Raw genomic sequence first — 10,216 nt, 5'->3', positions numbered from 1 at the left:
GCAAACTGTAGAAGTGGATTGCATGTTTTTTAAATATTGTTAAACAGGGTAATGATATAGATATATATTTATGCTGAAATGAGATAGAATAATGAGATTATTAAAGTCCAAAAGAGATGCTTCCTAGAAGACTATTTTAATGGGAAAGCACGGAATAATGTGCATCTTAAATGAAACCGTGAGTACTTGTTGGTAAACATAGTTAACATATTTTACCACGTGCAGGTGTGTTATCACTTCGACTATTATTTTTCAGATACACAAATTCCTTTGTAGGAGTTACTGTAGCGTATTAATTTATAAGATGAGCAAAAGTCTTTGAAATTGTCATTCAATAAGGTGACATGTCCTTTACTATGTACACGTTGCATTGAAACCAAATTATTATAAAATGTCAGTTGCCTCCTGTTCAAAAACTAGGAGAATGGATACTGTGAATAACGAAGAGGAGATAATATACGAAAAATGGGAACGTTTTCACAATTGGGTACATTGTGTATGCATTGTTACGTTTGATCTTGAATTGGGCCAAGCTATAGAGGTATTTCTTTTGCGATGTTTTACATTCTTTCTTTTATGCAATATTTTTATTTCTAACTATTTTAAGAAAGGAAAAATATTTTTGTTACATAGGCTATATATCCATCTCATATCAAATTATCAGAACAAGAGAGGTCTAATGTTTGTTATCTTGCTTTTCCTGACTCCAACTCCGGTTGTATGGGAGACACACAATATCACGTCAGAATAAGGCAAAACGGAGCTGTTGTTCCAGAGACTAAAGCTTTAAAAGAATATGATAGGAGATCTCCTCCGTTTTTACAGTGCGATAAAGATTATTATTGGGGTTACGTGTACTTCCGCCAAGTGAAAGATAAATCTCTTCCAAGAGGATATTTCCAAAAGGTTTATTTGATATAATAAAATAACAAAGATAAAGATGTGAGATTTTAAAACATAAATAATTTTATTTGTATACTAGAGTATTGTTATAATTACCAAACTGCCATTTGTGAATCTCTTTGGTGAATTATGCGCTTTGATCGGACCTGAATTTTTTGAAATGGGCAGTGCAGTAATGGAAGCTATCATAAGAGAAATTGACCAATGGCCTCCTCCAATACCTGGTCAAGTAGTGCATTTACCACTTATAGGTGTTTTATTTCAGGTAAAAATGAGTAGATCAAAATTCTAATATTTTATCTATATTCTAATCTCTTATTGATCATATTTCAGACATATATTCCGAATCAAAACTATAAAGCAACTGTACCCACAATTGCTGCCATGGATCATGCGCCAAATTTCCACGCGACACGAAGACTAATTTTAACATCTGCCTATGAAAGAGATATGTTTAGAAGTTTAGCTAGTGTTGTAAGTTATGTACATTTATTATGGGAATTAGTATTACTCAGCGAACCCATTGTTGTTATGGCTAGTTCACCTACTAGCTGTTCTGAGATGGTCCAAGCCCTTATCGCGTAAGTATTTTATTAGATTTTATTACAAAATATGTGAAATAATTGCATTAATATAATTAAAGATATTTATTTAGAATGATTGCACCATTAAAGTATTGCGCTGATCATCGACCTTATTTTACAATTCATGATTCCGAATTTAAAGAATATACTACAGATGCTCCATCACCACCTGCTGTAATACTAGGTGTAACTAATCCGTTTTTTGCTAAGACTCTACAGCATTGGCCTCATATTATTAGAACAAGCAATGGAAGTTATAATGGTAAGTTCTATGAAACAAAATCTGAGCAGTGTATTTTCCATGTGAAGTTTTCCATGTTTTAGAGAATCAAAGGTACAAAATAAAGAAATCTGAGAACCTAAAAGTATTGGACTCAAAACCAGGAGTATATACGCAGTATAAACCGTTTCTCCAAAAGGATAAAACTATATTGAAGAAGTTGTTCAGAGGTATCCAGACGAAAAGACCGGGGGAAGTGCAAACCGCACTTTTAAAACGTCATTTAATAGAACTAACTGAAAGTTTTATGATACCTCTTGAGAGATATATTGCAAGTCTTATGCCACTTCAGAAGGACATATCACCTTTTAAAGTAACTATCATTTTGCTTGTTTCATTTCGGAAGAGTAGGAAATAGAATACATAACAATTTCACATTAGGCTACGCCCATACCTGAACTGTTCAATCCAGACGATTTCCTGGCTACTTTAAGTAGCGCCGGGCCGCAATTGACCACAGGTATAAAAGGAGATTGGGTTGGATTGTATAGACGATTTTTTCGTTCACCTAACTTTTCTGGCTGGTTTCACACCAGATATATGGAATTATCACAAAAGTTACAAGTCATACAACTCGAAGCACTATCACAAGCGGTACATATAAGATGAAACTCTGATCTGTCTCTTTAAATTCCGGCTTGTATTCTTTTCACTCTTTAAACAAGTTAATATCGTTGCAGGATTTAAAAACTTGGGTGCAAGGAAAACAAGAGGTAGAGTTGGTAGATATGATTCTTAGAATTCGGCAGAAATTAGAAAAGACTTATATTGATGAAGTACCTATAGGCAATTCTGTAAGAGAAAAACTTCAAGAAAGAATAAACGACATCACCCACACGTTACCAGACGATCTGAAGGATATTTTGAATCACGAATCTTGACATTATGATTACTGCATTCATTTTAAAACTCGTTGAAAGATGTTTTCATTCGAAGTGGTTTAAAATCATCACCGCGTTACGACAGGATTACGTTTAAATAATGTTTCAAAAATTGCTCTCTTTGTCGATAAACAATGAATAGTGGACACGAACGGAAATCAAGTACTTTGCGAAAAGTAAATTCATCGTTGCTCGTAATTTTATTCTCGGTTCCGTATTCAAATACTCAAATATATTACAGGACCGTGCGTTCTTTTTACATGTAACACGAAACGTGATACAAAAGTCAATAACGGTGCGTAAAATATTTCATAGGTGCAACTAAAGACTTCTGAGCTCACATTAGCACTCCTATGTTAATGAAATGTTAGGCATATATGTATATATATCGCGATATTTTGTTTTATAAACGATTCTGTCATTTTATAATATTTTACAACTCATATACATGTTATATAACCGAGTTTCTTCCTAACATTGTTCATTTAAATAACTCTTAACGATTCTAATTTTTTTCTTTAAACATCCAAAGAAATATTTTCTATCATAAAAGGTATCATAAATTGAAATCATGTGTGAATGTAAGAAGGGGAAAAAGAGAGTACTTCTATATGTACATATGTATGTGTTTAACTTGAGATCTGTAAATATTGATATAAATGATAAATGTAATAAAGATTTATTTTAATAATATTCTTTTACTTGTACATGTTACAATCACTTCCTTTCTTATTAGGAGAAATTACAAGTGTATGAACTAAAGATTGCTATGCAAATTAGATGGGAAAAGTTAATGCCTATGTAAATGGTTCTATTGATAGAATGTTATATGATTTTATTATACAAAAAAAGGGAATATTCAGTAAAAATGATTCCTACATTTGCGAGAGCTCACACGCATTAATTAACAGTAATTATATAATTAATTATTTTATTACTTCCATTCATTACCCGTGGCGCCATCTCTGTGAAAAGTGCTCAAACTGGTCGCACAGCGTTATCGACAGTGAAGTAAACTCCTGAAAACTACTAGCGCCATCTCTACAGAAAGTATTGAAACTAATGTACGACTAGTTTCGCATCTTCTCCGAGAGATGGCGCTAGTAGTTTTCAGGAGTTTACTTCACTGTCGATAACGCTGTGCGACCAGTTTGAGCACTTTTCACAGAGATGGCGCCACGGGTTCTCGAGTAAGTTGGGTAGCATCTGTCTCACTCTTTCTTATAGTTTCCTTATATATCTTTCTCTCTCTTACCTCTAAAGCGGGAAATATTCAAGAAATTGCGATAAAACTACTGAGATATACTAGAAAATACAATATGATTACTAAAATATACAATAAATTATGGTAAAACTACTGATAAATACAAGAGCTTACAACAAAACTATTGAAATATACAATAAATTACAATAAAACTTAAGTTTTATATAATGCAAATATCATACATCAATTACTTCCAAGTTCGAATGAATCATTGCTGATGGTTTCGTTTGGAAAATTTATCTACTATAATTATAGGTTCAGGAACTTTTGTTCTAAATCAGTCTAATTAAAACTAACCTATGGCAGCCATTTGCTTCTAATTATTTACTATATCATTTTTAATTGCATCGTATCGCTATTTGATGCAATTAATAATAACAAATGAAATAAATAGAACCCGGGTCTCACCACGTGGAGGTTGCTGCGAATGGAAACCCATCTACTCTCCTTTTCTACAAGATATTATTAAATAAAACCTCCTTTCAATGTACATTTGCAACAAGTTCGGTGTTTGATCCCTATGCAAACGCACAATGGAAGGAGTTTCATAAAGAATATATATATTTAAATATATAACACAAAGAAATAAATTTGCTTTACGATGCATCTGCTGCTGCACGTAGGTAGTACGTAGGTAAGCAGTAAAACACGTACGTTGTTATGAGCTGTAATTAGTATCATAAAGTGCATATACATGAATCGTAAATGTTCGAAAGAATCAAACTTTCGTTTAAATAAATTTATATTTATAACATTCTTAATTAGCTGAAATTTTTTTGAAATAAAAGTTGTATGGAAGGAGTAAACATCTGGTAGCGTGGCCGAGCGGTCTAAGGCGCTGGTTTAAGGCACCAGTCTCTTCGGGGGCGTGGGTTCGAATCCCACCGCTGCCAAGTTTTTTTTAAATTTTGCATAGTATTTCTAAATTTCTTAATTGGTGTACGCACGCATAATTATTATAAACTATATTATACTTATTTCAACAAAATTTTCGAAAAAATGTTATTATAATGTTACTCTCGGTTTTACCAATATAAATAGATTGGATTTGGATAGTCACCCTTACTGTCAAATTACCTTGTTTTTAATCTATGTTATGTCGGTAACGTTGGAAATTACGCTAAAATGGTAGAATATTTTTTACAAAATTTTAGATCTTGTCTTTTGAATTTCCAAAAATCTTTCTCATATACATTATTCTTTAAAATCTCAACCAAATCAAGCATGAAATGTTTTCGAAAATTTCGCTTGTGATTTTTTGCACAATCGATAATTGAGGGAACTTTATATTATATAAAAAACCGGAATACTAATCGCGCGAAATAGTACAGATTTCTAATCTCATTTATTATTTCATTTTATTACACATAAAGGTATAAATAACATTTTACCTTGACTACGTTCAAAGAATTAAGCAGGTCCAAGAAATCTTTCACGTACATCGTAATATATTTTGTCAAGTCAAACTTCTAGGAACATTTGATTGTGGACTTCAGTAAAATTCATGTCGACGTTGAGTATAAATCCAAGAAGAAGATAACTCATTTTTCATGATGACCTCTACTCTGCGTGTATATAGAGATGAAAACTTTAGTCAGTAATACGTTGTCAACATTACTGAAAGCGCAGACTTTACGCTCCATATTTGATTAATTTCGTGATATCGATTTGTATCCTTAAGTAAAACATAAAAATTCGTTCTTTGTCGTGATTAGAATATCTTTAAAACGTATCTATAATAAAACGTGTGCTGTTGTATAAAAAGCAGAATTAGAAAGTTATTCGATTGTGTGGTGTATGATTCAAATACAAAGAACGTGAAGTTCTGAATATTCCTTAAATTAATTTATGGAAAAAGTGTTTCTGCTTACCATTTAATAATCATGATTACAAATGATAAAATCATTCCTGTATCGACTTTGGAAATAGTTCAATTGCATTTTCTCTCGTTTGTATATGGATTATATTTGATAGTGAGAAGATTTTTCAAATGGATCTGGGATCCCAAAAAATTTTTCATGATGCAACAACGAGATAAACCTCCGCCCTGTCTAGTAGACAATAACTTAGGAATTCATTCTTATGTAAAAATCAAGGTAAATATATAATTAGCAGTTTTATATTTTTGTGAGGCTTGTATCGCGAAGTTAAACGCCGAATAAGTGTAATTCAAGAAAAAATGTATATATAGTTATAGTCGACCTCTGATAACTCTTACCGACATATACACGTTAGTCTGATATGGATACACATTCGATTTTGATCAATGGATATGATTATACTTTTTTTAATGGATTTCAAACAACTCGGCTAATTTTGCTTCCAAATCCTCAGATTAATATCATTTATGGCCTATCACTGTTATCATCACTTCATTTTTCACTACCAGTTAAGAACATTTCTTGACATACATGCACACATACATACATACATACATATACATATAGGATGAAAAAGATATATTAAATTTGATTAATAGAGAACTAAAATATTACATTATTATAAAATTGTTATAACTAGAAAGCCCAACATACCTTCACAATTTAATCATATTGTAAGGATGTAATTAAATAACAACAGTTATTTAACAATAAAAGTATAGAAAAATGTAGAAGTCATAGATATAAGAATCCTAATTGTACAAGCTTTCATTTCTTTCTATAGAATGTAAAGTTCCATTATGTTGAAGCTGGAAATAAAGACAGACCATTAATATTACTTTTACATGGATTCCCTGATTGTTGGTTATCCTGGAGAGAGCAAATTCCATGTCTTGCAAAACATTATAGGTATAATTCATTTTTATATTAATATTCTTACCAAATTACGATACTATTGATAGTTGTAACAATTGCATTTAATCCTCTAGAGTAATTGCAATAGATTTAAAAGGATTTGGAGATAGTGATAAACCAGCAGCTAAAAGCTCTTACAAAATTCAAGTTTTAATCGAAGAACTGAGACAGTTTATCTTAACTCTTGGTGTAAAGCAATGCAGCATTATTGGTCATGATCTTGGTGGACTTTTAGGATGGTATATGGTGGCAGTATACGGAGATATGATTTATAAATTTGTTGCTATTTCATGCCCGCATCCTAATTTTTATTGGAACAGAAGGCCTGGAGATTCTGTGTTTGATTTAAAGTAAATTCTTTTGATTTATAAGCCTTTCAATAGACATTATAGGATATTTGAATTTGATATATTTACATTAATGTTTAGATGGATACATTTCAGTAGATTACCATTTCTTCCTGAAATTGATGCCCTTAAAGAAGATTTATCAATCATAAATGATGCATTCCAACATCTTTGTCTAAATGATGCACATACTGAAAAAAATTATGTAGAAGCTTACAAGTATGCCTTTAGCAGGAAAGGTAAATGGATATGGAAACTTTGATCTTTTATGCATAAATAAAAGGTGACATACTTAGTAAACTTATCGATTACAGAGGACTGGACTGGTGCGATCAATTATTACAGAAATCTTCCTTTTATAAGACTTAATATAGATACTTGCAGCCAAATATCCACCCAAACTTTGCTTATAATTGGCAATATGGATCCAATTGTGGCAATAGAAAATATTGTACAAAGTTCCGAGTATATTGAAAAATTCTATGTAAAATTAATACCACAAGCTCAACATTTTCCACATCAACAAAAACCAGATATAGTAAATGAAGCAATCCTGAAATTCTTTATGGGTAAGTTAAATTATAAACATTGATGAATATGTACATTATTATATAGTGCAACAGTAAACAAATTATGTTTTTAGGCACAACAAATCATATAAAAAAAACATCTGCAAAAAGTAGATCTTCGTGGTTCACATCCTTGAACCTTGCTGAGACTGTCAAGTATGGTAATCATATGTTTGATGCTGTTCATAAAAGGACTAATGGTATACTCAATGTACTACCTAACAAAGTACTTTATTTAGGTCAAACTACAAGTTAAATTAGACTACCACTTCTATTAAAATGAAAACCCACCAAAATTCAATTTTACTAATTTTATATTTATATTCCGAAATAAAGAGCGATATTTTTTCTTGCAACTAGAATGAAAATATAATACAAACCTCTTTTTATCATTCAACATATCAACAATGTGATTGAGTACTCTTAGTTTGACCATATAAGGTACTTATAATTACTCAATATTCTTGCTTCAGTGATTGTTTGAATGTACAAATGTATAAAAGGCTGATGTTGTGTTTAGTTACATATTTTCACATATATTTTATATCAAAAATTTTATTATATCATTTTTTATCAGCCATATATATGCATACATATTGTCCATTGTTTATTTAATGAGTATGTAATTTTTATTTAGAGTATTAAAGTATACGTATAGATCTACTAGATCATAAGATACATTAAATGCAAAACTAATATTTTATAATAGGTAGCATGTATATAAAGTAATCTCTTGGAAAAAATTAGAGGAAATTTATTATATTAAATTATAAATTGAATTGTAAATAATAGATAGAGAATTATTTTTAATAAAATATTATGTATGTTTAATTAATAAAATACTTTTTTTGTAGACTGTAACAAATAAATTAAATTATTACTTAAAAATTAGCATATACTTATACAATCATAACTTCATATTACTTCTCAATTATAAAACTTATTGAATTCCACTCATCCTCTAATGAAAACTTTATATTGTATCATAAAAAAGAATGGCTTAAAATTAAAGAATATATTACCGTTATATTTATATAGATATTGGAAAATTGTTGTACACTCAGACCAGAGGGTTGGTAAATAGAAAACTAACCTATCGATATTTATCATTGCACAAGTTCCTATGTGAAATGTAATGTTACAAGAAAATGATTAAGACACGAGAAATCAATTTTGACGTTTTCATGTTTTTCTATAGCTGAGAATATGTTCCTTACAATAAAAACAAGCCCTGATAAACCAATTTTACGATACACATTGAAATCGCGTATTGTTTTGTCACATGTAACTAAAATTAACCTCTCTTTATACCAAAACATGTCGCACAAGATCTCATGTAAGCGTCAATAGATCAGTGTCTATCTACCAACGTACCTACGTGTCCCTTCCACTGCAACTATTTGGCCAATCAGACCTTCGCTCTGAGGATGGTTAATATCACGTGCCGTTTCAAAATCGGTGTACAATTATTGGCAGGATCTGTTTCAGTGTTTTAACGTTTTTTCTCTTATGTTATTTTGTTTCATTTCTCTTTGTTTGTTTCCTGCAATGAAGTAGAATACAGGTGGTATTTGAAGATAAGAAGTAAAAGCAATAATATGTAATAAAATTACAAAACTATATTTACATTCCAAAGGTTTCACCATCTTCAATAGTTTCTGGTAACTCACAGTTCATTGTTTCTGGTAGCAGGAAACATAACAAAGCACCAATTAATGGGGCAGTTCCAAATATTAGTGGTGGTAACCAAGGTTTGATCTTTCCCTAAAAATTAATATATATATATAGAGCATTGTACAAAAAAGAATGTAATAAAAGTTAAAAGTATAACCATTGTTGCAATGTATGGGGCAATCATGCTTCCAATCCTTGCACAAACACTTCCAACACCAACACCAACGTTTCTAATCACAGTTGGAAATGCTTCGCTGCTATATAGGTATATTGTTGGGAAACTGAGCGACATTCCTGCGATACCCAATGTAGCTAATAGTACCGTAAAACTTGAGTTTGATATCACAATAAGCAAAAGTAAACTTATAGCAGATAAAAGATTTCCGGTTATTAAAATCTTTAAACGTGATACGCGTGATATCATAAATAAAACTGCTATTGTACCAGGTATTTCGACAGCAGCTGGAAATAATATTATTGAATTTGAAATGTATATTTTTCCAAATAAAAGTCGCAAATAAATATTATTACATAGTCTTACCTGACACAGCAACATTTACGTAAATATTACCATCAATGTAACCCATGTATTGTGCTAATCCAAAAAAACAAGTACCGCACATAAACCAATTAATACATATACAAATAGTTTTTAATCTTAGATTAGGAGTCCTGAACAGATGTGTAATATTATATTTTTCTTTATTTTGTTTCGAACGAGCTCCCATGTTATTTTCATATGTTTCAATAGCTGTTTTGACGTTTTCTACTGGTATTTTATTTCTGCCAGCTGCTTTCAGTAATATTTGTTCTGCTTTTGATAGCTTGCCAATAGCGAGTAACCACCTCGGTGATTCAGGTATAATCCTACAATTTAGGAAGATTTTTCTCTTATATAAGTATAAAGTAAACAAGTTGT

The 10,216-nt window shown here is 30.9% G+C and overlaps 3 protein-coding genes and 1 non-coding gene across 7 annotated transcripts in view; 3 read left to right on the top strand and 1 right to left on the bottom strand.

The window, feature by feature from the left end:
* LOC143429476 (organic cation transporter protein-like) overlaps positions 1-10,216 on the bottom strand; it is a 97,208-nt gene that overhangs the window by 84,099 nt on the left and 2,893 nt on the right. The window contains exons 6-9 of the mRNA XM_076905193.1: positions 9,839-10,164; positions 9,455-9,759; positions 9,251-9,387; positions 9,133-9,166 (exon numbers count right to left, since the gene is read on the bottom strand). Coding sequence (XP_076761308.1) covers positions 9,136-9,166; positions 9,251-9,387; positions 9,455-9,759; positions 9,839-10,164 — 799 coding nt within the window. The 3' untranslated portion in view covers positions 9,133-9,135. The remainder of the gene's footprint in view (positions 1-9,132; positions 9,167-9,250; positions 9,388-9,454; positions 9,760-9,838; positions 10,165-10,216) is intronic.
* Positions 392-3,323, top strand: LOC143429027 (protein DENND6A). The gene is made up of 8 exons (XM_076904382.1): positions 392-541; positions 634-906; positions 983-1,168; positions 1,237-1,484; positions 1,559-1,749; positions 1,812-2,080; positions 2,149-2,361; positions 2,448-3,323. The coding sequence occupies exons 1-8, from the start codon at positions 392-394 to the stop codon at positions 2,646-2,648; spliced, it is 1,731 nt and encodes a 576-aa protein (XP_076760497.1). The 3' UTR covers positions 2,649-3,323.
* On the top strand, positions 4,724-4,805 carry Trnal-aag (transfer RNA leucine (anticodon AAG)). Its single transcript has one exon. It is a non-coding gene; the product is annotated as a tRNA-Leu (tRNA).
* On the top strand, positions 5,410-7,974 carry LOC143429478 (epoxide hydrolase 4). 4 transcript variants are annotated; one of them, XM_076905196.1, is made up of 7 exons: positions 5,423-5,483; positions 5,887-6,008; positions 6,577-6,701; positions 6,782-7,057; positions 7,136-7,293; positions 7,369-7,623; positions 7,698-7,972. In XM_076905196.1, exons 2-7 carry the CDS (start codon positions 5,931-5,933, stop codon positions 7,877-7,879), a joined length of 1,074 nt encoding a protein of 357 aa, XP_076761311.1. In that variant the 5' UTR covers positions 5,423-5,483; positions 5,887-5,930; the 3' UTR covers positions 7,880-7,972. The 4 variants fall into 4 exon arrangements, with proteins under 4 accessions (XP_076761312.1, XP_076761311.1, XP_076761310.1 ...); XM_076905195.1 differs by having other exon boundaries at positions 5,464-5,505; positions 7,698-7,973; XM_076905197.1 differs by lacking the exon at positions 5,887-6,008 and having other exon boundaries at positions 5,410-5,483; positions 7,698-7,974.

Source organism: Xylocopa sonorina, chromosome 11 (genome assembly GCF_050948175.1).
Source record: "Xylocopa sonorina isolate GNS202 chromosome 11, iyXylSono1_principal, whole genome shotgun sequence".
Lineage (NCBI taxonomy): Eukaryota > Metazoa > Arthropoda > Insecta > Hymenoptera > Apidae > Xylocopa > Xylocopa sonorina.
Note: the sequence above shows the minus strand (reverse complement) of the source record. Positions and strands in the feature narration are given on the sequence as shown.

Excerpts from the sequence above, each read along its gene's own strand:
- LOC143429027 (XM_076904382.1), top strand. The coding sequence starts at position 392 with ATGTCAGTTGCCTCCTGTTCAAAAACTAGGAGAATGGATACTGTGAAT. Across the intron at positions 542-633 it reads AATTGGGCCAAGCTATAGAG|GCTATATATCCATCTCATAT; the intron begins GTATTTCTTTTG and ends TTTGTTACATAG. Across the intron at positions 1,485-1,558 it reads ATGGTCCAAGCCCTTATCGC|AATGATTGCACCATTAAAGT; the intron begins GTAAGTATTTTA and ends ATATTTATTTAG.
- LOC143429478 (XM_076905194.1), top strand. The coding sequence starts at position 5,796 with ATGATTACAAATGATAAAATCATTCCTGTATCGACTTTGGAAATAGTT. Across the intron at positions 6,009-6,576 it reads ATTCTTATGTAAAAATCAAG|AATGTAAAGTTCCATTATGT; the intron begins GTAAATATATAA and ends TTCTTTCTATAG. Across the intron at positions 7,294-7,368 it reads GTATGCCTTTAGCAGGAAAG|AGGACTGGACTGGTGCGATC; the intron begins GTAAATGGATAT and ends TATCGATTACAG.